Raw genomic sequence first — 26,795 nt, 5'->3', positions numbered from 1 at the left:
GGCAGCTATCCGTCTGGAGTCGACTGTTTCTTCCTCTGACAGTTGTGTTCTACCCTTCATAAAGCAGGAATGTTCAATTTTACACGCCGACTACACATGTCCTCACCAATTGTGAATCCACGGTCTGCCATAACCTCGTCACCGGGAAGTAAATAGTCCAGAAATCCACACTTCTTTGTTATATAATTGTCACTTGCTCTACCCCCATACAATGGGGAAACATACATAATGAAACCATTTGGCGCTATTGCAATTAAAAACTTGGCCGTGTTGTGGCTTTTGTACGTACTCCATGTTTGAGCTCTTACTTTCAATGAAAATGGCCGCTGTATATAAATTTCAGAGCAATCAATAATGCATGTTGTCTTGGGAAAAGATGTAATAAATGACTTTGGTAATGTTCTTTGTATTGTTTCACGAGGTAGCCAAACAATGCACTTTGATAGGTGTTCCGACATAATTTCAACCCATGAATGGTACACTTTGCTGATCAACTGATGTGACACTCTGAAGCGTCTACCTATGTCTTCAAATGTCAGTGCCAATCTCAGTCGCAGCAAGACTGACAATATCTGGTTGGCCACACTCATTTTATAGGGCAGCTCCTGGCCAAACTTACTTAATGTTGCCACCAGTGTCAGGAAAGTTGCCAAACTCAATCCAGTGTAAAACTGGGAATCAGAATCCGTTTCAATGTATTCTGCACCAAATTCTGGAGAGTTATGTTGTGTAGAGGCGTTCCGAGTTTTTCCGCTGTACCAATAGCTGTGGTCAAGTGACACAATATCAATTGTCTGTGTGCTGCAATCAACCAACTTAGGTTTGCTGACATTTTTACACATTTCCGGGTATTTCTGACAGCACACAGATACACACTGTTCATTGTCAATGCATTGTTCAAAATCTAATATTTTAGTGGCCACCATTTTATAGGGTAAAGTATCTTCATCGGTCACGGCTGGCTTAAGAGGCGTTTCTGACTGAATGTCCAGTTCCGGCTGTTGTTCCTTGGGGTAGACATTTTCCCTCTCTTCTAAAGGTTGTCGTATCAAGGGTCTTCGACCAGGGGTCTTGGGGGTAATTGGCTGATATCCCAGCTCAAGAACAGGAACCGGGTTCTGCTTAGTGGGGCGACCATCGATAAAATGCTTGGAACAGACCTGAAACAATATGAAAGAATATTAATTACTATTTTATTGTTCATACATATTAACATTTTGTAAATATGAAAAAAAAATGATTTAAACATCCACATGGAAAACATATACCTATATTGCATTTTAGCTATTATTACTTTAGGTTACAACTTATATATGTATATGTTCATGCAGGTACATGTATGTCACCTGTATGTGAAAAAGATTATAATTTATATAAGAGATTCAGTCTATAACATGTGCAAATAATTAAGAGTTACTTTTTGTATAGGACCAGATTTTGCTCTTAGTATTGCCAGCACAAAAGTAGCTCAATATTTGTAGAGCATCAACATGTTGGACTTATAGTTATCGTGTAAGTACCTGTTATCGAACAGCACCTAATATCGGACGTTTTGTTTTGGTTCTGTATGCACATGCGCAAAAGTGCGCATGACGTCACATTGATAAACAAATGGTCACACATGAAGTCCATGACCTACTTGCCTACTTAGCTTGAAACAAATGCGCCAAAAACAGGTTAAAGGAATGCATTTATTGTTATTTACACCGTTTTGTGTGTTTTTTGCTATTACTTTTTCAATGCATTTATCAAAACGTGCATTTACACACCAAAAATCATATTTCCGTTTGCAATTTTTATTTCAGCAGACGCAGATTTGTTCGCCGAGTCCGGGTCACGTGATAGTCATGTGACTTTGTATATACTGGAGTAGTATTTATGAAGTGTCGGGTAATAGGTCATGTTTACATCGGCCGCCATTTTGTTTTGTCTGCTAGAGGTGACAATAATCAGGGAATCATTGTTATGAATTCTTGAAGGTAGTTTGCTGGAAAACTTTACAGATAAATCATTCAATGATTGAACTGTTAGTCATTAGTTAAAACAAAATGTTTTTGTCATTTTAAGTGTTGCAATTTTAAGGTAATTGAACGTAATTTCTTAGGTGTTCGATAACTGGTTCGTCCACCATATAAGTTAATAAAGAGTCATTATGAGATTAATTAACAGCTTCTAGAATAATATTTAATATTCAATAAATGCCAGGTGATTCAAGCCATTATTTATTATTATAAATATTCCTGTCACTTACCACTGATTTGGCATGCGGATTGAAATCTTTCCTGTTGATAGATTTCAACCACTGAAGACGATTTCCCCTTCGGCCGGAATGCAATGGAATTTGAATGGAACTAGACACGGACAATCCTTGGCAATTAAACCTTTGTGCACTTCACACGGTCCATTTTCCCAGTCATACAAATTCTTTTGATTGTTAGTACAGTTAACAACAACACATTGCCTTCCACCACCACGTTTATACGGCATTTTTTCGAGATTCCGTTATCGTTTGCGATTTTCCTTTGTTTCACTTCCTTAATGGCGGCTGTAGATTTGAAGAGTATTTATCAGGGGAGATAATTCGTGCAGTCAATAAAAATAGAATCGTCTATTGAAACGACAAATACATTTATCAATGATTTTCCGAGATATACCGATTTGTTCCGATTTCCAAACTTTCTGTACAGTTCCTATAAACTATGGCGGACGTGTTTACAAAATTCCTAAACACATATATCGTAAATAATTGCAGTGTTTTATTGGATTATTTATACTTATTATCAAATACTATCGGGTTTGTTTAATATAATTAACATGTTAAACAATATAGTTGCGTCACAGACACGGAAATAAATTTTGATGGGGTCGACATTTGACTGACGCTGATCTTCTTATTGTCTGTAATTTTTACCCGAAATAAATTTTGAGAAGTGCCCATAAAAGGACTGGTACATAATGTGTCACATTGAAAAATATCCCGATCTCTGCAATATATGTGAACCAATCGTTGATTGTACTTACTTGATTTTATTCGCAACCGTACTCAAACCGGATCGTTTTTTTCTCATTTCGCTCATTTTGAAGTGCGGTCGGGAATAAAATATTTTAAAAAAAGACGATTTTCCGATTTTATTTTTTTTCCCATTTTCCAAAAATTAGGGTCGGCGGTTTTGTAAACCAAGAAATATAAAAGTCGTGGCCTTACACACTAGCATTAAGCCCCATTTTCGTAGAGCAAGGTTGATTGCAAAACGTTCATGTCAACAAAATTAACACATATTACCATTTTCATAGCTTTACAATAAATTAAATATATCTTCAGATGCAAAAATCCTGTCTTTAACTTCTTAACATTTAACTTTGACCCATTGAACTTTCAACTAAGGGGTAATATAACTCCTGTTTGTTTTTAATCTACTGAAATCCCTGAAATCTGGAGTAAAAAAACGAGTTATGATAGAAGAATGATTCCTTTTACCACTGTGCTTTGACAAGAACAGACTTCTCAGCTGCTGTACTTTTTCTTTGATATCCTGGAATAGAATGACAAATGAAAAGATTAACACCCCAGTATGTCCAAAACAGTGATCAAGGCAAATTATTGGAACAGGAGAACAACAAAGTTTGCACCAAGAACATGCCCCTCCCCCAATTTTTGTAACTACACATACCTAATTAAAACTTAAATTTGCTGAATAAGATTCACTTATATTGAGCATCTCCTGATTCACTTTGTTTACTTTAACAACGCTGCTCTCATGAGATGTAACACCCATGCGTATTTGTTTCACTAACATAACTATGCTTGAAAATTAATACAGACGCAACCAAAATGAGGAAAAAAAGAATAATTGCATTTCAAATCTTACTTCAACTTAAGTAATCCAAATGTATGCCTATTCCATTCAATTTGTTAGATCCTCTTCATTAAACTTCCCAAAAAAAATGCACAGTGAGGCAAACAACTGCGCTAGTGTAAACGCAACACTTTCATGCATTTGATTGATTTCAAAGATTCAAAGAAAATACTTTTACTTTTTCCATATTTTCCGAAAATGTTGCATGAAACAATCTAGTATATGAACTGTGCGAGCTCATCCCGAAAATAGGTGACATGACAATATACACGTGTTCAATGTATACCAAGTCCAGATCGGATGCTAATTTTATCAAATCTTATAATAGTAACATATATGCTGAAATTATATTTGAACAAAAGGAAAATGTTTGTGTTTTTTAAATTCTTGAGCACTTAATCTGTCGATGATGCTCAAAAGATGATTGACTTATAAGGCCAAACAAAAAATAGTCTTGGTTCTGGGAACCCAACCGACCCTATTTTTTTCCCCCGGACCCTAATGATTTCTTTTGGTCCATGGAAAAAAATCCCAATTTCTGACCGAAATAATCAAAGAAGAAAAATGTGTTTCCCGATAGGTACCGTGTTTTAAATAATTGGACGCCGTGTTTTAGCGTGCCAATGGGGAAAAACTACCGCCAGTCAGTCTACGGTTAACCCAGAATCTGACACGCCCATTAACATTCCCAGTAGTCCAAGTGAGAATGCTAGTTTGTATTCCCCAGAAGGGGTTTCTGAGCAAGCAAGTGATGAACATTTTCCACTGCCAGATTCAGAGTCAGTGCTACCCTTTGTGGCTTCTTAACATTTCAATACTGTATATTTATGATGTTCAGCTTTACTTTTGTGTTTCAAAAAATGGTTGCCTTCAGACATTTGGCAACTTGAATTTGGAAAAAAAATATGTTGAATGCAGGTCCTTCAACTGTGAATATTCATAAATAATCATTAATGACATATTGAGCTATGTATTTTATTTGAACTTCAAGCATAACAAAGTCTGTGTTTTTGTTATCATATAGTGATATACACATACTTTCGTTAGCAGTGGACTGTTGCATGGTAAAAAAACTGTTTTATAATACTTCTTAGCATTTTTGGGCAATACCTATGTGTGATGACATTAAATTTTAATTAAAAAAATCAGAAAAATAATTTCCCAAATAATGCTTTTGTCAATGAAAATTCTTCCCAATTTGGAAAATTTATCGACTCGAAAAATCCCAATTTTGCTAGGTACTTTTTCCCAAAATAGACAAAAAAAGGCCTGAAAAATGAATACCAGTACATGACCTGTTCTCTTTTGTGAATTCTGTACGCAGCTTAGCATTAGTACAGAGGGTGATTAAAAGACAAAAGGTGCATAAAGAGCAAGGAATAATGAAATGATGAATAATATATGACGACTAAACACCACATGTGCAATGTTTATCATTTGGTCAGTGTTAACACAATCATGGGTACATTAACTGACCCTTTTTCACCCTGAAATCAGTCAACTGGTAAAAAAAAGAAAAAAGAAAAAACATGTAATTAACAAGAGTTTGTGAAACACAATGCCCCCTACTGCACCGCTTTGAAGCCATATATTTTACCTTTGACCTTGATGGATGACCTTGACCTTTCACCACTCAAAATGTGCAGCTCCATGAGATACGCATGCATGCCAAATATGGAGTTGCAATTTTCAATATTGTTGACCTTGACCTTTCACCGCTCAAAATGTGCAGCTCCATGAGATACGCATTCATGCCAAATATCGAGTTGCTATCTTTAATACTGCAAAATTTGACCTTGAAGGATGACCTTGACCTTTCACCACTCAAAATGCGCAGCTCCATGAGATATACATTGTACATGCATGCCAAATATCAAGTTGCTATCTTCAATATTGCAAAATTTGAACCTTTGACCTTTCACCACTCAAAATGTGCAGCTCCATGTGATACACATGCATGCCAAATATTGAGTTGATATCTTCAATATTGCAAATATGACCCTTGACCTTGAAGGATGAACTTAACCTTTCACCACTCAAATGTGCAGCTCCATGAGATACGCATGCATGCCAAATATCGAGTTGCTATCTTCAATATTGCAAAATTTGACTTTTGACCTTGACCTTGAAGGATGACCTTGACCTATCACCACTCAAAATATGCAGTTCCATGTGATACGCGTGAATTGAATTTTCAATTTTTTCTTTTGCCTAATGCCTATTGCAATGGTGCACAGTCAAGTTACCATTACCCCCAATACCGGATCATTACCCATAGCGGATCACTTTGATGTTCAAGACTGTGTATCGCGATAAATATTTCACATTTTTAGATGATTGTTTGCACACATCATCTTCAAGGCCTGTTCTTTAAAAAGCATTGATTGAGTCGTAATCAGAGCTACTCTTTGTCAAACATTTTGGTATGTTTTGCTGACATGTGTATAATCTATGTTGACTGCTGTCTCGTTTCCAAATCGAGGTTGAACATTATTTGCAGCCACATGCTATAACTCCTTTGGAAAGTAAGAAGTTTACGCATTAATTTAAAGGCCATTTAGTAGTCTTTCTGCCTGCAAAAGTCCATTTCAGTTTTGATTCGTGTTTAAGATTTTGCAACCCCTTAAATAAAATGAAGAATTATGGCAATATTAACGGATATTATATTAAAATATATGCAAATCTTGTTGATTCTTTCAATAAACGATATTAATCGTAATGTTTTATTGATGTTCCATGTTTAATATTGATGATTAAATATGATTCAAACAAATGGTTTATAAGATGCCCATATCTATTTAGGATTTTCAACAGATAATTCACACAAGAACGTCATGCGGCAGCGTAAAGTGTAGATACAAGATAACATATAGAAAACAATTAATGACAAAAAAATAAATATAATTTATAACTGGCAATGTTACTTGGTCATAGTAAACAACACAGTTCATGTTTCAACAGTTCAGTAGCGTGTTAAGATGCCCTCCTGAATGGTTCGATCCCGTGATCCGTTATGGCTAAAACTGATCCGTTAATACATGAATTCTGAAATTTTCCTGCGCTTAAAAATAAGACTATTCGGTGAAACAGTAAGCTAAGGTAATATTTAATCGAACTGGTGTAAAAGAAGTCTCAAAACATTTATTGCTTTTCACCAGAACAACTTTATTACACTACTGATCCGGTAATGGTAACTTGACTGCACTCTCCTTTTCGGATGTGACAAATTGATACCACATAAACAAAGCGTTAAGTAAATGTGAACCCGGGTGTGTTTGGAACTATTGGTTTTTGTGTGGTAAAATATGATGTAAATAAACAATTTTGATTAAAGCGGCATTATTCAGACATTCTTTTACTTGTTTCCTTAACTGCTTGATACACGGTAATTGGAGGATATTATTTGAGAGAATGTGCAAGAGGAGAAATCAATCTGAAACTATATGATCAGAAATAAATTTTAAATAGCAATTTATTTCAAGCATATGATAAAATAATAACTGATAAATTTGAATGCGGTATAGGTTACAATATACTAAATACTTTTGGTGTTCAATGCTATACCCTCTTAAAACAAAATCTTCATTTATTTGAAGACACAATTCTCTGTACCGGCACTTGCCATGACTTTTTTTTGAATATTTCTGTGTTCATGTGGTAGGGAAAACATTTTTTATATTTTATATTTTGTATACTATAAATTCACTGTTTTGCTTTTAGGTTGGAGACTACATGAGACTTTGACAGTTGGCGGGAAACCATTATCAACTGGAGAGATGCCGGTAAAAAGAGGGCCATAAAACAGCGACCGCTGATTTGCATTGAGTTCTTTCTTACAACTGGATGACCTATCTTTTTTATTGTTTAAATCATTGTGGCTTGGAATGCTCTTTAAGAAAAGGTATGGTTATGGGGGTGTCTACGCGCAAAAGTTTGACTTTATTTTTTGTTAAAGTTATTGCTTTTACATTGAATTTGTGTAGGAAATCTTTTGGTATATTGTGACCTAAACTAACTTATGGTACAAATGAAATATCATCTGCAAGTGCAAAATATGACTGGGAACGCAGATTTTTGGTCATTTCTTATCAAAAGAGAAGAAAATAAGTGCATTAAATGCATGAATTCAGATTATTTGACCTGGAATAGTTGTTTTTCAAGTTCACCCCCCACCCTTATATAGCGGAAAAAGGGCTAAATTGCTTTCCAACTTAAATTCAACCGCATATTGGTTGACCGTGTAGCGTTAATGTGCTACATGCAGTCAGAATTCAACGCCAGGGACTCCGTGATCGAGTAACGCAACAATAGCTTGCGCTAAAAACATGAACATTCAAACAGAGCCCCATTTCACCGACATGGAATGGCAGGCATTTTTACAGTATGGACAGTGCAGCAGATGCTTAACTGAGCCAGCCTTCATATTTAGTACAATCATGAATTTAACAAGCTTTATCACTTCATATTATTCATAAAAGTACACTTAAAATACATAAATGCATGTTTTTGTTTCATTTTATATCTATTACTATTGGGTATTTTGACTTTTTCAGGTAGAAGAATGTCTGCGACTAAGACAAGGGCCACTGGATAAGGGTTGTTGATGGCAAAAACGGTAATTATATCATTTTATTATCATGTTCACAAGCAAATAAGCATATTTATGATGCTTAAGGTTTGAAAGACTCTCATAATCAGGTTTGTGGTCACTAAAACCCTTGCCGTCGTGTAATTCTCCGTGCTGTTTGTATTGATAGTTCCGCGTCCTGAAAAGTAAAGCTCGTGCTTTGTTGGCAGCTGAAGTTGGCACTTAACAGGTTTATCCTTGTTCCTGAGCATGTATGCAGTACAGCTGAGTTGATTTGCTACTTGTAACCCAACAATTAGCTTGTTTTTGGTATTGTTTTCTCACAATATGCTAATATTCATGGTTCTGGCTTAAAAGGGTGTTGCACCTTACTTAAACATAGGATTGTTGTAGCAAGTGTCCCCTTCATCATTTACCTTAGAGGGATCTTTTCGACAAAATTTGGCACTTTCAGCAACTTATTTGTTGTGTTGAGAATTCTGCAGGAAGCTGTGTCCCCAAAAGAAGTACTAGAAACCCCTTTCAGGACACCTGCCTTGATCTGAACTGCCTTTCTACCCCTGTTACTACATGAACCTCATTGCTAAGCTTATAATGCTTGCATACATATGTGTATTTTGTTCATTTTAACTTTTCCTTCCAGCTTAAACCCCCCAAATGAGCATTTTTTTTTCTTTCGCTTGATTAGGCCAAAAAGAAAAATAGTTGTGTTTCCGGTCACCCGACCGACCCTATCTTTTTAGGGCTGACCCAAAAACGTATTATCCAATATTTGCCTTTTTTGTGAATTTTTCCCTGTCGAGTTCCGAGTTCGGCGATTTTTTTCCATCTCCGTCCGGTCGAATTCGGCGATTACCAGAATTATTGTATTGTGACCTGCAAAATAACATCGCGTCGCCGCAAACGCTTTATATTATACACATTGTGCAATCGGGGGACCAGCCTGTTTTTCCCGCAAAAACGATATCCGGCGTTCGGTTTTATTGTAAACGTGGCGTCGTCCATTTTGTCCGTCAATTTGAACAAATGTTTTCATCATGCCGGAACAAAGTCTTTGAATTCTTATTCAAACTCCATGACTTTAAAGAATGTATGGCACAGATACCACCCAGCACAGTCGAAGCGATCGAAACTGGAAGTTCGTGGGTTTGCTGCTGAAGAAAAGGTGAGTTTTTTTGTCTGTTTCACAGTCGAGCTTACAATGAGCCTTCCTTCGTGATTGGCCTGCTCCTGTCAACTAATTTGTAGCAACACGTAATTTAGAGATAAACAAAAACAATCATTTTATTTCTGACGAACAGCGAGGATCAATTTAAATGTAGTCAATGACCTTTATGAAAAATAAAAAGAATTTTAAATAATAATAAGTTTTTCCTACCTACCGACCCTACTTTTTTTCAGGAGGTGACCTGAAACACAACTATTTTTCTTTTTGGCCTTACGAACTCCCATTTTGACCAGATTACCACCATAAAAATAGCCTAAAGTACTGAAAATATGAAATTTTGTATTCTCTTGAACCTCTAAATGAGAGCTGGCAATGCATATTGACCATCTGCTGCAGTTTAAAGGCACCCATGACATAACCGTAGGTTTCCACATATAGGGCGCTCCCCTGTATAGCGCGCAGGCTGTTTTTTAAATGCAAAAATGGAGAAAAAAATATTTAAAGACAATAAAACCACCAAATTGGACTGAAAATGGCCACCATTTTACTATTGCACAATCCAATATTCTGGGGCATTGGAAAGCTTAATTAAGCATTCAAAATAGGAAGCGTCATTAAGATTAGGAGCATGGGTTGCATAGCACTATACTTTTCTGACAATTTTGTAATTTTCTAGCAAAAGATTAACAGTCCACGTGCATTTCGTGAAAAACGTGAGAAAATAAGAATTAGTGTACATCGTGTGATTTTTCCTCTGGGAAAGCATGGGCATTACCGGTAAATTTGAATGTCGCATGGGAGACAGGGATACAGTTGTTGAGGTACACCATAGTTGAACGTTCAATATTTATACACACAAAATGCAATTGCATATCTTCACGTTTTCAAGTGTCAATTAGTGTCTCAAATGTCAATTAGCGTCTTAACAAGTCGTGGCACATATTACACGATAACATCTAATAATTACGAAGTGCAAAATGACCCCCTTTCACACCTACCGTTACCCGCAAAAAAGACCTCGTTTACACCTACTCTTGCCTGCTCTCTGGATAGATGACAACAATCCCCATCGGAATTCATCAATAAAGAAGTGTAAAAACACAAACAAAGAAATGTCTGCAAGTTTATTCAAACAAATTTATTTTTTGACCAAAACTTCTTCTACCGCATTCATATCTACCAGTAGCGACTTCTTGTTGTTTCGACAATGGCCCCCTCAATCTGTACAATTATACGGTGGTAGATTTCTAGAAAAAAACATGGCGGCCATTTTGATTATTTACGATTACACAACATATTTTTTTACCAATTTAGCAGCCAGGATAGCGTTGTATCAATGTATAGCGCGCACCAGCTTTTTAATTTGAATTTTGGAGGTAAAACACTGCGCGCTATACGTGGAAACCTACGGTATATGCATACATGCCAGATGTCCCGATCTCGGCGGGACAGTCCCGCTTTTGGGCCCTTTGTCCCGGCGTTCCGATACGAGACGATTTGTCCCGACATTCGTAAAAAACGATGTAAGGTATATAGGTTCCCAATAAAATTCGCTATTCAAGCTCTGTTTCGCTAACACTTACCACCGCTAATCCCTTTATTGCCCCCAAATATTAATCCGATTCTACTTCTCGTGTGTACCAGTGTTGTTTATGACACCTTATCAGCGATTTATCGTCTAATTATTGATTTTATCAGGCATTCACACCATGGTGGTCTTCAAGATAGTTGTCGCTTATTGCTATCGATAGTTGTATTATAATGAAATAAATGTTGAAAATGTGTTTGTTTTTGTCTTTGTTTGAAACGGTTTACAAAACAATTGTTTTGTAAAATTAACTCTACGTCATTAATGAGTCTTTTACATTCAATGTTTAGTTCCAAAATAGCGGGATAATCCGATTGTGCAATATACCAAAATCACAACAAACAGTCCAATAAGTGATACCCATCCTGTCTAGTGTAATTGGGTGTAATTGTAATAAAAACAACGAGGTGCTATGCATGACAGTTTGACCCTACTCCAATTAAGCTAAAAACAATGAGGTGCTATGCATGACAGTTTGACCCTACTCCAATTAAGCCGCGACAATCGACAAGTAACAAACTGCGCATGGAAAAGGGAAAATCTGGGCCATAGAACGGTTGAGGTGTTGTTGGCAGTTAAAATGAACACCAAAAGCCTACCTCGGAAATGTGTACGGCCGCGCATTCCGTGTCAAGCTGATGTAACTGTTCGGTAGATAGTTTACTGTAACCCGTACTTTCAGTGTACTGGATAGCCTACCCTGCGTTAATGTTTGCCATTGAAAGTCATATAATGAGTATTGTTGTCGTAATGTCCCAGATTTTGTACTTTAAAAAGATGAATATTATCTTCGTTGTTTGCAATTGTCTTATTTATTAAAACTGTTATTGTTATGTTTTAGATTTCACGCTTCATATCAGATGTTTTATGTCTTGAATAAAAGTATCAAGAGTTTTTGTTAGTACTATACTGACTACAGTAAAGGTGGAATGATAAGATCATTTTAGGTGTCCTGCTTTTTGGTCAAATGTCCCGACAATTTTTTATGGAATGTCCCGCTTTGGACCTAAAAAATTCTGGCATGTATGGGTATATGCTAGAATATATCATTAGTGGTTGGTAAATAAATGGGCACCGATCGACAAGGTGCTTTCAAGATTTCACACTTTCATTGGTGTGAAATAACAAGTTATCCGCTGATTCGCATTGAGTTCTTTCTTACATACTGGATGACTTATCTTTTTTATTGTTAAAATCATTGCGGCTTGGAATGCTCTTTAAGAAAAGGTAGTTCTTCTTGAATGCTCTGAGCTTTTATAAGTACATACGTACAGCTCAGAGTTTTTCTTGTTAACCCATTTTTTCATGTCAAAAAATTATGTCTCACTTATGTCTATAAAATCCAGTTCAATCAACCTAATACATCGTTATAAACACAATACCTTATAACCGATATCAATTTGCGATCGAATTGTGGAGTAATACTCAAAACAAAAACTTTATACAAAAACCGTTCTCTAACCGAAAGCCAAACTTTTGAATTTTGGATTCAGTCTATCTTACGGATGTTCCGGAGATAGTCGGTATATCACGATTGGTAGATTAGACACGAGATCTATCTCGCCCAGGATTCTGGAGAAAGTCTATAGCGTATTTTCGAATTCTGAATTATTATTTAAAAGAATTGTTGACGTGTTTGAAACTTTGGATTAATATCAATATTATGCGAGCATAACATATCATGTAAGTTGTTTTCATTTGCGCATTATGGATATTTTACGATCTATTTGTGTTTATTAATGCCAGAAAATAGTTAATATGGCTAATATTTCCGATTAAACTGCCGCCCGGATTGTGGGCGGCGAGTTTCTATGAAAAATCGGGTTGTCAGTTGTCAATCTCAGCGACCCGGAGGGTCAATAGCCGGGAGTTGTATTATTGCAACTATTAGAAAAGGTATGGTTATGGGGTGTCTACGCGCAAAAAGTTTGACTTTATTTTTTGTTAAAGTTATTGCTTTTGCATTGAATTTGTGTAGGAAATCTTTGGTATATTGTGACTTATACGTGTTCAAAGTCCATTAATGATCAAGCTATTTAAATTGATAGTTTTATTTAAAGCTTTTTAAGTTTCATTCTTCAATAGATTTTCTAATTCGCTGACATTGACCCATGTATCCTCTATTCCTATAACTTCGTGCAGCCCTATAAGATCGTGTACTTTTTTATGACGTAAACCTCTAAGCAACATTCGAACGCACGTGCCCGAAAACTATTCACTTATGTAACGCGAGAATTTCCACAGCCGATAAGACAACAATCATGAGGAAAAAACAATAAATATGATATAAATTGTCCGTTTTTCTGACCTCGTTCCAAAGAAATAGCCTAAACAATGTTTAAAATCTGCACATTTCCTGCACCAGACGGCTATGTTTGTCAATGTTTTGATCGTAAAATGTTGTAAGAGTAGTTTCCCTTGAAGGCCCGTCTTGAATTCGTATTGTGCTCTCTGTACTTTGCATTACAATACGATTAAAGAATGCTGTGTATGCGGAAAGTTTTACCCCCAAATGATGACACGAGACCATACGTTAAGATCGTGGCCGGCCTAAAATAAAGGTTCTCGCTGCGTCAATTTAGGATTTTGTCACAAAACAACTGTCATTAAAAGGGGTGACAGCCTTTTATGCCCCCATTGTGAATAGAATTTTATTAAGCTACATGTATTTTCTGTTAGTAAATACACTTTATCTAGACCTCTGAATACAGTTATCACATTTCATATTTTGTTTTTATGAAGACCAGTATTATTTAAACCAATATTTTCAATACAGTTTATTCACGAAATTCGTCTAAAACAACACATATTTAATACAAATAAACACTTATTCACAAAAACATATATCGGTTATTATAAACACATGACAGGGCCTCGCTGTGACGTCATCAAAATCGATGCACGATCTTATAGGGTAATTCTGTGTGACGCAGACTAAGATATACATGAATGTTTAAAGGTACGTTACTCCATTATTATTATTATCAACCAACATATTTCAATCGTTATTTGTTTAACAAAAGATAAATCATAAAGTATATATCAAGTTTAGTTATTGTCTTATGAATTTTCATGAAAGATATCCTACCGCAACCCAAATTCGACGACACCTAAATTCGACGATGTTCTATTTGTATTGATTAAATGGATGATTATTGTCTTGGAATCATTTCAAAGTAATACAGCCGAGTTTAAAATATTATTTTGTGCTTTTAAACATTTCATTATTTCTTTCATTATTTGCTATATATTGCTTCATGTAACTGTTACATCGTCGAATTTGGGTCACACCGGGATATGCCTTTGAAGTTTAAGGTGCACGAACTTATAGGTTTAGAGGCTACTAAAAATTTGCTCGTTAATGAGGTAGCACCTATAATCAAATTGGCATGTAATTATAACAGGGTGTGCATTCGCAAATGAAAACATTAATTTTATCAACTACCTGGTTGCTTCCGTTCAACGCCATTTGTGGTCGTCTGCTTTGTTTCCGTGTTCTGAAAAAAATACATCATCGTGAGAAAAGCATCTGTACGTGGACGAAGTGGACTAGAATAGGGACCGTTTCAAACGCAGTTACTTGTATACTTTAAACTACCAACTAGTTTTCATCACGGTACGGTTAAATTGGCACTTTATTAAATGATCTTTTTGTTGGAATTCAATATGTTATATGGTCAAAATTAGACAAGCAACTTATTTTCGCGATCTTAGCCTAAGGTCTTAGGTCTACAAAACACTTTGCTAACCAATTTATTTTCCACAAGTGACATTCAATGCCAATTAGTCAGTTTGTTAGGAAATAGTAAAATGTTTGTTTACTTTGTATGTAAAGACCATAAAAAGCACCTTATTTTTATAAATAAATAAAAGCAATACAATATGAAAGTAAGTTAGTAACAAATGATGCAATGTCATTATCATGGATCATGGATGCAATTGAAATGGCAAACAACAGCTAATATGGTTAGTCGCTAGGAATTGCAACTAATGAAGATTTTATCTTGTACCGCCTGGAATCCAAGCATCACTTAAAAAAAAAATTTATGAGCCACATAAACATTTCTGGAATAAATGAACAAACAGATAATAAATATATTCTTAATGCGCAAATTAAAACAACTTATGTGATATGGTATGTTCACGGATTAATGATAATAATCCAGTTTTCACACATGTGAAATGTTCATGAAAATGTGTATTTTCTTGAAATGACAATGCTAAGTAATCCGAATTCAAAAAAATGCTGATTTGTACATCACCTATCTCCAGAATCCTCTGTAAGATTTTGTGTCCAATCAACCTATCATACTGCAATCAATCAATCAAGCGACCATCTGCAAAACCTCAGTAAAATAAATTGAATCATCAATTCAAAACTTGCTCTTAAGGATTGATAACGGTATTTTATCAAGTTTTTGTTTTGAGCATTTTTCCACAAAAGATACCGAAATTTATGTTAATGGTAACAGGTATTGTGTTTACTACGATGTGTTTAGGTGATTGAAGTCAATTTTATAGACATACTCAAGATTTAATTATTTTACATGGTTTTTGGCTTCATGAGGAAGAACGTTGAGCTGTTTGTATGCACTCATAAAGGCTTAAAGCATTCAAGAAGAACTTCTTTTGTGGTATCATATTTACCTATTTAAGTAAAAAGAATAATATAGAAGGCTTAACATATTAATATAAATGTTCCCTACATGTATGTCCTGTTCAGCTCAACTGAGCACAACATGTCTGATCTATATGAACTTCAGTTATAATTTTGTGTTCTAATAATATCTCAGCAGAGTTATACAAAAATGGGCTGCTTAAAGTTCATTAATTTTTTTAATCTCTACCAGTTTAGAATAGTTTAGTTCCTTAGGGTCTCAGGTGAGAGACTTAGGGTTCATGTCCCTCTTGCTTAACAGTCTGTAAAATTATGATTTATACATGCTTTATTTTCATCGTACTGGCCCTTCTCTCCTCATCTGTTCATTAATTAATAAAGTTCGCTTAAAAAACTAGAGAAGTGCTGGAAAGTAAATAATTTCAATTTGTATAAGTTTTTAATTATTTGCTGTTTATTAATGACTATTGGAATCATCATTGTCATGGTTTTCATTTACATAATAAAGTTGGACATGTTTTTTTCCATACTAATGTTATGTTTAAATCACATAACAAACAATTGTGTTCCTTTTAATGGAAAATTCATATAAAAGCAGATAGTGCTGTCCAGTATAAGCCTCGGTGGACTGCACAGACTAATTTGGGACCACATTTTACATACATGCATAAAGGCTTAAAGCCCAGTTTTTCCCATGAACTTCATTAAAAGACACTAATCATTCTCGTATCGTTATCAAAATATGTTACTTTTGCTTTAGGTCATGTCTGCAGCTACCATACAAAAACTTGTCCAGCGTGCAAAGCAAGCGGACGATATTATTGCCCAGTTAAAAGCGCACATCGAGCAAGTGAAGAAAGCAGCTGGTAACATTGATTACAAATTTGCTTTCTTCAAAAGCACATTTCTGTGTTTGTTAAATGAACATTACTTAATTTATTGATACAGATTGAAGATTATACACCGCTTTTAAGTCATTCTGAAAATAAAATTGGAGAAAAAAATCTATTAATAAGCAAGATTTTTTAGAGGGAAGTATCCAGATATTGGTTCACTTTTAATTTCATTCAATGTTTTCTGAATTGTTAAAATGATTTATACTAGTATTTCTACTTTTCCATGCATTACTATGGCAGAATGAATACTGGTGTTTATTTTATAATTTAATATAAATAATATATTCATGATATTAGTTTTTTTCATGTTTTTGGGTCCTGCTAATTGTAAGTATCAAGTATGTTTTCTGTAGTTTGTTTTGTTTTTCAGCTTTAAGTGTGAGTAAACCAGAAGAAACACGTGTAAGTGCTGAAAATGAGACCCTGAGAGCTAAGATCGAAAGGCTAAAACTCACTCTTGTGTTAACAGAAATCAAGAATGGAGGTAATGATCACACTCTTTGTTCAAGTTTTAAGAATTATTGCAAAGTATATCTATTAGCCTGTCTGAAAATAAAAATATAGTGAGGTACACACATTTCATATAAAACATTTCATTCATGTTTTGACATCAAGCGTTAGGTAGACTAACGACTGGCTCAAACTCAGGGTAGGACAATCAAGCTCAGATTTTACCATTTATCTGAGCCCTTGTCATAGTGTTTCATCAATATAATATCAGCTCTCTTTTGCGCAACACACTCAGGGTGAACTTTTGGGATAAACTCTTGTCTGTTGTGCTTTCTGGACAGTTTTAACTTTTTTTACAAACAATATCTTATCCTAAACCATTGCGCAGATCTTGAATAAACTTTACAGGATTGATCCTGTACGAGGATTTTTGAAAGTTGTGAAACGATGTTGGTCCGCTGCATAGGTAGGTCTTCAGGGTTAAAAAATCGAAGCTTTAAAAATCTCTAAAACTGCCAAAGTCGGGAGTTTGATATGTGATTTGTAACATCTTATGCAGCTGATGTCAAAAGTGGCCATACCCCAGTGGTTACATGATTTTAATAGAGTTGTAAAGTTAGTTAATATCTTAACAAGGCCTTCTCCTAGATAGCATTGGTGAGGCATTTGATTTTTAACATAGTATAGGGGTCTTCCACTAAGTCTGTAAAATCTTGCCCCTGCAGTCAAAACTTTTTGTTTTTTACAGAAATATGTTCAATTTTGAAAGATTTTTAAGTCTTATGTTATGGGGTAAAGCCAGAGTACCCATGATAGAAAACCCCACCTGGCTGGTATGGTTACCACCAACCAAACTCACATAATTTCTGGAATGGGGTTTGTTTGAACCAGTGTTGCTTATGTGAGATGCATCAGTACCAACCACTGCGCCAGCGTCCAACCAGACAGCCGCACAAAAATGACAAAACTTAGAAAATTTATGTTTTTATTATTTGAATGATCACCAAAATGTTGAATCAAAAGGCAGTCGATCAAAACCAACAATTTTAATTTCTGTAGCAGGAGTATGACTTGGCCAGTAAATGATATAAAAAATGCAGTCATTCATATTTTTTGTGTCAAAGTACTTCATTATTTTTATCATTTATTTGTCCAGAAATATATATACTTTTGGTCATACTTCTGCTAGAAGTCATCATATGCTTGTTGGTTGTTGGGTCATGTCACATTGCTCCACTGGTGGGCGGTGGCTAGGAATACTAGTATTTGATGATAGTTGTTTCAATTGTGCAGTCAAGCAGATACAACTTCCTGTGAAGAGACCGAAGATGGAGGCAGTTAAGACTGAAACACCAGGGGCACCAACCTCTAATGTCCAGGTGAAGACTGAAAATGTAACCAAGGAAACTAAACCAAAACAAGAAAAACAGGCCAAGGCTGCTACAACCGAGGACAAATCTCCTGATGATGGTATGATACAAGCATATTTATAAAAAATAAAAATAAGTAAGATGTAAACTCACTTAATGAGTTATCAGTTTGCATTGCATGTGTCATGCTGGGATAATTGTACATGATAGCCAGGTAATGTAAATAGGTATAATTTTTTGTGGCTTAGAAAACCTTAATCAAGAACCTTTGTAAGTGGTTCAGTATTTGTTTTCTTAGCATATCAACTCATTCGGAACAGACCTGATATTCTATATTTTCACAATTGTCTTATCATTATGCTCCTGTCATCTTCTGAGGCTGAGATGCATATAACGATCGGCATGTCCATTTGTTCTTCTATCCATTTGCACCAAGTTAACCCATGATGAAGTGTTTCTCCTAACATCAGTTCCTCATTTGACAAAGCTTTATTGCTTGCATGGATGCAATCTATGAACCTATAAACATACCTATATTGCCTTTCCTCATTTTGATCCTGACATTTACTTTTTTTTTCTTAATTTTAGACTTATTAAGACAAATTATTGTTTTACCCAAAATGATGTGTTTGTTTAACAACAAGAATACTTCCTACCAAGCTCTTTACTCGTGCATGGATGATGTCTTTTAACACTACCAACACATTCACATTACTTGACCTTATTTTGACCTTGTCATTTCACTACGTTTTAGACTTAAGAGACCAGTTTTGTCTAACATCAATAGCACTTCTCCAAAGCTTTAATCCTTGCAAAGATGGTGTATATGAACATTGTCAACACATTTGCATCTTATATCATCACTTTGACCTTGACATTAACCTTCGCTTGAACTTACTTTAATTCAGAAGGTCAGAATTATTGATATACCCAAATTAACCTCAGATTGATATCAATACAGTTTATGAAAAAAAATTGATGTGCCATTTAATCCTCAGCACACTCAAATCTTTTGACCTCATTTTTGCCTTGACATGAACCTTAATTTGTACACAGGCTTATTCAAATGGGCCAATCAATTGATACTTACAAGGCTTGCGCCACAGGCAGTATTCAATATTCAATATGACTCAATATTTTAAAAGAAGAATAAAAATCGGGAGATAAAATCAGTTAACAGGGCTTCCATTAATGTATGTCCAGGTGTTAATTACGCCCAAAAAAACAACAGCAGAAATACAATCATTGCACAAATGGTGGATGTCCATTGGACAAATGATAATGTGCATGTTCACTGTTTTATGGTAAACAATAAATCCAAACAATAAATCAGGTCATTCACTCTGTTTACTCCACCCACAAGCTAAAGTATGCAGTGAATTGCTTATCATGTGGCCAAGGTAGATTTTGCTATTACTCCTCCTACAATCCAATTATCAGTGTTTTGCTAAATCCAGTATGGCGTCTTCTGAAACATAACTGTTATGGTTTTATCAAAGACCATCAAAACAATGATCATGTATTTCGTGTTGATCCTTTCTTCTGATAAATGCGCAAAAATTTTGCTTAAGAAGGACAAGAAGACTTAAGTGGTAATATTTGTGTGGGAGAAACCTTATTTCAGAATTGTTCTGGGAAAACTTTGCCTTATGCATGTGCGTAAAGTTTGTGCTTTCCACACAGACTAATTAGGGATGACACTTAACACTTATCCTGAATTTTTACGTTTAAAGGCTGTCTCTTCTAAACTAAAATCCAGTCTAGCCACAATGTGGCAACCCTGACTGCAGAGCCTTATGTGGAACGACACTTGAAACACATGCATTAAGCCTAGTTTCCTCAGAATGAGACTCAGTTATCCATGCAGGAAAGCCCAAAGGTGGCAAGGGAGCCCCGACAGGGGACGGAGATGCAGACCGGCCTATTGACATCTCGAGACTCGACCTGCGAGTGGGAAAGATTGTTGACGTCAAGAAACATCCTGACGCTGACAGCCTGTACGTGGAGGAAGTAGATCTGGGGGAGGGGCAGACCCGCACCATTGTGTCTGGCCTCGTAAAGCATGTTACACTGGAGGAGGTAAGTAGACCCGCACCATTGTGGCTGGCCTCGTAAAGCATGTTACACTGGAGGAGGTAAGTAGACCCGCACCATCGTGTTGGGCCTTGTAAAGCATGTTACACTGGAGGAGGTAAGTAGACCCGCACCATCGTGTCGGGCCTTGTAAAGCATGTTACACTGGAGGAGGTAAGTAGACCCGCACCATTGTGGCTGGCCTCGTAAAGCATGTTACACTGGAGGAGGTAAGTAGACCCGCACCATCGTGTTGGGCCTTGTAAAGCATGTTACACTGGAGGAGGTAAGTAGACCCGCACCATCGTGTCGGGCCTTGTAAAGCATGTTACACTGGAGGAGGTAAGTAGACCCGCACCATTGTGGCTGGCCTCGTAAAGCATGTTACACTGGAGGAGGTAAGTGGTTCTTGCTTGGTTCTGGGAAATTGGGCTTAATGCATGTGTGTGAAGTGACATCCCTGGTCAAGGTAATCAGGGATGACAATAAATAGAAAAATTAGTTAGACAGGTTGTCCCAGATTGGCCTATGCAGTCTTTATACACATGCCTTTAGTCCAGTTTCCCGAGAATGTGGCTCATATGTCCTCATTCACATTAAGGGGTTGTTTGGAATTCCTACTTGTTACATAGATATAATGTCCACTTTGAACAAACAATATTATTGTTATGCTCGCTGAAAAGGGCATTATAAAGTCATCACTTTGAATGTCCGTCTAAATTCCTAAGTTTATGAGTTTGTAAATGTGAAAACATGTTTGACAAGATGTCAGTCTGTCCAGGACTATGTTTATGCATGGAATCTCGAACGCATTTACTTCAAATTTGATCAAACTGTTTACATAGCTTCCTAAAACATGGGCCGTGTGCTTATTTTAAGGTTGTTTTGCTCATTACTAAACCTTGTCGATGTGCAGACTCCTGGGCATATTTGCAGGGTACTTTGCTTAAATGATTTGTTAGGGAATTATTAATCAAAGACATAGTTTAGGCAGCTTTGCTACCAAGATGGTCGTTTGCATTGAGTTGAGTTTTGCTGGTCTGTTGATCTTTTCATAGAGTATCATAGAGTATAAAGGATATTTTTTCATTTCATTGCCTGATCATATTATCATTTCATTATTGTTGAAAACATATGTTCACAGGTATCAGATAACCCTCATAACCAGCTAATCAATACCGTTTATTACTGGTAAGTTTTAGGACACTTAAAAAAACACATTTTAGTGTCTGAAAAATTATTTCCTAAAGCGGGTTTCAGAAAATTTAGAGACACCCTGACAATAAAACAATTGCATTGACATTCATATAGTGATGTGCCCCAGTATTCTTTATATGTATACATTTTTAGTTACATTAAACATCACAGTTATTTTCGACAATAATGTCACCTACAGTTTTATTTTGCATTAACATGACCGATTTTGATCATAAACATGTTTATTTCTCGCCATAGCAACACTTGTCTCGCGTTTATTATATATTTTGATTTAATCACGGTTTTAGGTTCGAATCCTAATCCTATAAAGTTAATATATGTAATTTCTCTTATGAGAATGTCCGTGGTTTGGTTCTACACGGAATGTCATTGTTTACACATATGCTTTAATCGTCTGTGTGCATATTTTTGGTCGACCATAGGCCGTGTAAACTCGATCGACCTGGTCGACCAACGCAATCGTTCTATGAGCTATAAATAGACTGTGAAGTTCCAGAGCGGGGGGGGGGCTTAAAAAAAAAGTTGGAATACACACTTGTTGGATTTATCTATTCTACGTATGTAAACGGATTAGTTTAACTTTAAGTAACATCATTCTGTCTTTTTGGAGATAATTTTAAACTTAAAATAGCTTTTAAAGTGTTCGGTGCCGACTGCCCTCCTGACGGATTTCGCGAGTTTAAATCAAACGCGCTTTTGTAACTTGGAATACGACGATACAAGTGTTACTGTGGCTTTTGTGTTTTTTAACCAGTGAGCAAAATATGTTTATTGCCTAAAAGTGGTTATGTCAAGAGTTAGAATTATTAAATGATTTAATTAAATAACTGAGTTGCTGTGTCTGTTTCCCCCGTACATAAGAGGAGCGCAACAATATTTCTGTTTATAGGTCAACATGTTAAATGGTATGGATAAATGATTGCGTTTGGTTATCAATACCACACCATGAAGTATTAATTAACAAATGATGTTTCAAACGAATATAAAATTATGTCATCATAACTTTGGCTTGTTTACCCTTGGCCTTGGATCTTCTGTTCAAGTGATTTTCCAATCATACTGTGTTATAAGTAAAATCATTTCAGATGTTTGATTTTGTTTTACTAAAAGATACTTCTAAGGTTGTACTTTGACCACAGAGTACAAAGATAAGCATTTGATGTACTGAAGTATTAATATATAAATTATAAATATTTTACTTCAACAAAAATAAAATGTACTAATTGTGATGACATTGTCTCTCCTTTGATTGTTGTCTTTTACACTTTTAAGTGTAACTATAAAATTGGAGGTTTTATGATGTATGATGTGTCAACTAATTAATGAAAATTGATAGAATTCTGATAAAATGTAATAGTCATAAAAGTAAGAGTGACTTTGTCTTGAGAAAAATTGGGATGTGTGGAAAATAAGACACACAAAGAATAGTATATTGGCTATAATAAAATGATTCCCTATTGTGTCTGAAAATAAAGAGTAATTACGTTAACCTTGCCACAGGGAAAAACGTAAACTTAAAAATAAAGCACATACAACCAATGTAAAACTAGGTAGCTTTTACAGTTGAGATAAAAATTTACTACACAGTACCCTTGCTTTTCTCACAGATGCAAGGCCGTCTGGCTGTGTTCATGTGCAACCTGAAGGCAGCCAAGATGAGGGGGGTGATGTCCAACGGCATGATTATGTGTGCCAGCTCACCGGAGAAAGTGGAGATCCTTGTACCACCCCCTGGGGCACAGATAGGGGACAGGGTCAACACCAAGGAGTATCCAGGTATGATGTAGGGGTCAGGATAGGCTTGTAGGGGTGGAGCTTTCTCCCACCGCCTGGGATCTAGATAGGGGACAGGGTCACTTAATAAATGTATCTAGTTAAAGGTTATGGGTCTGGATAAGCATTTAGGAGATGGAGCTTATTCCACATTCTGGACTCAGCTATTGGTGTGGGTCATTAAGAAAGTTTTAAGGTTGGTTAAATGGTTCAGGATAGATGTTTAGGACCCCTTTTTCCATTCTCTTGGGCCCAATATGAGGACAAGGTCATGAACAAAGTATGGGCTAAAAATAGGAATCAAAGTCACAACCATGGGGTATCCAGCTATGCCGTAGGGATCAAGATAGGCGCTAAGTGGAATGATTAGGATACCCCTCCATGAAGTACAGGGTGGGGTATACTAGAATCACAATCAAGGTTTGTCTGTCCCTAGACACAATCTTGTCAGAAGAAGTGCTGTACAATATTCACATTTGCAATAATTGTTCCTGGTGATATAAAAAGGTTTCAATGGCACCAAGATTATGATGTCCACCTAGTGATTGGGCAGTCCCATGCTTTATACTCACTCTGGGAGTGTTCTCAGTGTCCACAGACACACCAAGTACTGGTTGTACCCAGGATATGGACTTGAGTCCTTAATAAGCAATATGCCTGAAATGCATTCGTGATAAAATCCATGTAATAGGTTTCAACAACAACACAAAATTTAAAATGTTTACATGCCGATGCAAAAACATTTAGTCCATTTTCTCATACAGGTGAGCCAGATGCCTTGTTGAACCCAAAGAAGAAGATCTGGGAGACAATCAAGCCTGACTTGAAGACGGACGCTAACAAGGTGGCCGCCTACAAGGGGGCACAACTCCGTATCGAGGGCAAGGGACCCCTTGTGGCCCCTACCAAGGCTAACACACAAATATCATAACCCTTGTGCAGTGTTGAAAACAGTATGCAATGCATGTATAGTGAACTTCTACTCAAACCTGTTGGAAGACTTATGACAACATGTTGATTACAATTATTGGAATGTTAGTTTGTGATGATGCTGACAATGGAATTATTAAGGAAACAAAAAGTTATTATGATAACATATGTGCTCAACTCTATTGCAAGTGTGTAGTTTCATAACATAGAAAATTCTTATGGAAACAAGCTATCTTGTGCATTTTGGAAGTTTGTTCATCGTGAAGACTTCATACTTTGAAGCTCAATTACTCAAAGAGTGGGTGAGCTTTCTAACTTTTAAACAGCTTCTGTTTTCTCATTTGATCTAAGTTTTCATAGATGCCTTTGACCATTAATAATTTACCTCTGTTCTGTCTTTAACTCAAACAGCCCATGTCACATTGCACAATTTTGTATTCTGGCACAGTCATGCCACTTTTCGCCTCAATTTTAAGTTAAATGGGCCTTTATACAGACTTTGGCATGTATTGAAGTTTGTCATGAAATGCTTTATATTACATTTGATCTAAAAAGCTCCAGTAAAAATCAAGAAAAAAATTTAAGAAAGAAAAATAACAACCCTGAACTGGGGCTGAACCACTGACCCCTGGAGTAAGTCTATCGCTTAAACCACTTGGCTATCCGTGCTGTGCTCATTCAAATAGTGATGTATTTTTTATTCTTTATATAAGCAATCCTCGTAGTATCACAAAATATAGCGACAACAACAGAACTCTCCAAACTATTTTATATTTTTAATTTTGTTAAGTTACCAAAAACGTGAAAAGGCCCCTTTAGTTTAAGAAGTTTTTATTAAAAAATAAACACGATTTTATTCATAAGATGGCATAGTTAACGGACGTTCTAGCAATCAAAGAAAGTAATTCTTATTCAATTCGTTCTTTCTTTAATTAATTAATGAATTCATTACAAAATTGCATTCGTCAAATATTCCTTGATTTTGAAGATAAGTATTGTTTTATATGAAACGGCCTTGTTTAATAACGCGTTACTGGTGACGTAATCTTGTAACAACCCCTGCATTTACAGAAACGGAGAATGAACAGACAAAAGCAAACAGCAACGCTTTGACGCGGAAAATGAATAACAGCTAATATTTCAGAAATAATTGTATGCAGGAATGACGTGTGGACGTAAAAAGTAAAAGTATTCGAAAAAAAAGTAATGCACGAAAGAGTGGTTAGCCAGCAGAGGAGTTAAACATATGAGCCTCGCTCTGGGGAAACGGGGCTTTATACATGTGCATAAAGTGTCGTCCCAGATTGACCTGTGCAGTCCGCCGAGGCTTATCAGGGACGAATCTTTCTGTCTAGACTGGTTTTTGTTTAAAAGAGACTTCTTTAAAGAAACAAATTGGATAAAAGCGAAAAGTGACGCCCCTGAGTAGCTTGTTTGGACTTCACAAGCTAGTCTTGGACGAAAGTTTACGCACATGCATAAGCCCGGGGGCCCCGTTTCCTTGAGCGCGGCTACTAATTATATGCAGGGAGTATTCTAGGATAATGTGAATGACTAAACCGGAACATTTGATCACCCGTCAGTGTTGATGGTGGCGGACAACTGCTCTTTCGCGAATTAATGGTACATAAGCTTTGGGGTCACCAACTCACCATGGGGAGAGGGGGGGGGGGGGGGGGGGCATGCTTCGCAAATAAATCCATTCCTTTCAGCAATTCAAACTCTGTTTTCGCTCTATACACAGTCTAGTTTATCTACACCCAACACCGAATAATAATTTTAGCAAATAAGTGAAAATAATTACAATTTTCGTAGACTCATTTGAAAAGCAAAATATGCGCTGTTTTTTTAATAAATAAATATTAATAAATGCATCTTTGATTCAACCGCTCTTGATATTTCAATTATTCTAAATGTGTATGGTTTTATGGTGAGTGCAAACGTGCCACAGAAGAAACCCGTTTCAATTTCTTAATTAAACTGATGTGCGAAACATGTATTAATTTCGTGTACGAAAGATGGCATATTAAATAATGGATACAACAATAAACATCGCATTTCCAAGGAACCATCTATTCAACGTAAACATATTAATCTATTGAAATTCCATCAAAACTCAAGTAATTGAACAGACACTGTTGTTTTATTAGTTAAATGCAAGATTGGCCTTGATCATGATCTCACTTCCCCGAAATATTGTCTCAAGATTGGTCTTCTTGACAGAAATCTAAACAATATAGTTCAGTGCAATAACTACATCTAAACT

The 26,795-nt window shown here is 36.0% G+C and overlaps 2 protein-coding genes across 5 annotated transcripts in view; one reads left to right on the top strand and one right to left on the bottom strand.

The window, feature by feature from the left end:
• Positions 1-14,731, bottom strand: part of LOC127855065 (motile sperm domain-containing protein 2-like) — a 56,797-nt gene extending 42,066 nt beyond the window's left edge. Inside the window, exons 1-2 of one of the 4 annotated variants that reach the window (XM_052390401.1) lie at positions 14,647-14,713; positions 3,479-3,533 (exon numbers count right to left, since the gene is read on the bottom strand). In XM_052390401.1, the coding sequence (XP_052246361.1) occupies positions 3,479-3,533; positions 14,647-14,670 (79 nt within the window). In that variant the 5' untranslated portion in view covers positions 14,671-14,713. Of the gene's footprint in view, positions 1-3,478; positions 3,534-14,646 lie in introns of those variants that run through there. The other 3 variants (XM_052390402.1, XM_052390403.1, XM_052390400.1) reach the window with 3 other exon arrangements.
• On the top strand, positions 14,687-25,292 carry LOC127855080 (aminoacyl tRNA synthase complex-interacting multifunctional protein 1-like). Its single transcript, XM_052390436.1, has 7 exons — positions 14,687-14,817; positions 16,580-16,685; positions 17,086-17,199; positions 18,459-18,635; positions 20,403-20,614; positions 23,434-23,602; positions 24,364-25,292. Exons 2-7 carry the CDS (start codon positions 16,583-16,585, stop codon positions 24,528-24,530), a joined length of 942 nt encoding a protein of 313 aa, XP_052246396.1. The 5' UTR covers positions 14,687-14,817; positions 16,580-16,582; the 3' UTR covers positions 24,531-25,292.
• Positions 25,293-26,795: the final 1,503 nt, after the last annotated feature.

This window comes from Dreissena polymorpha, chromosome 13, assembly GCF_020536995.1.
Source record: "Dreissena polymorpha isolate Duluth1 chromosome 13, UMN_Dpol_1.0, whole genome shotgun sequence".
NCBI lineage: Eukaryota > Metazoa > Mollusca > Bivalvia > Myida > Dreissenidae > Dreissena > Dreissena polymorpha.
This window is presented reverse-complemented; position numbering and strand designations above follow the sequence as displayed.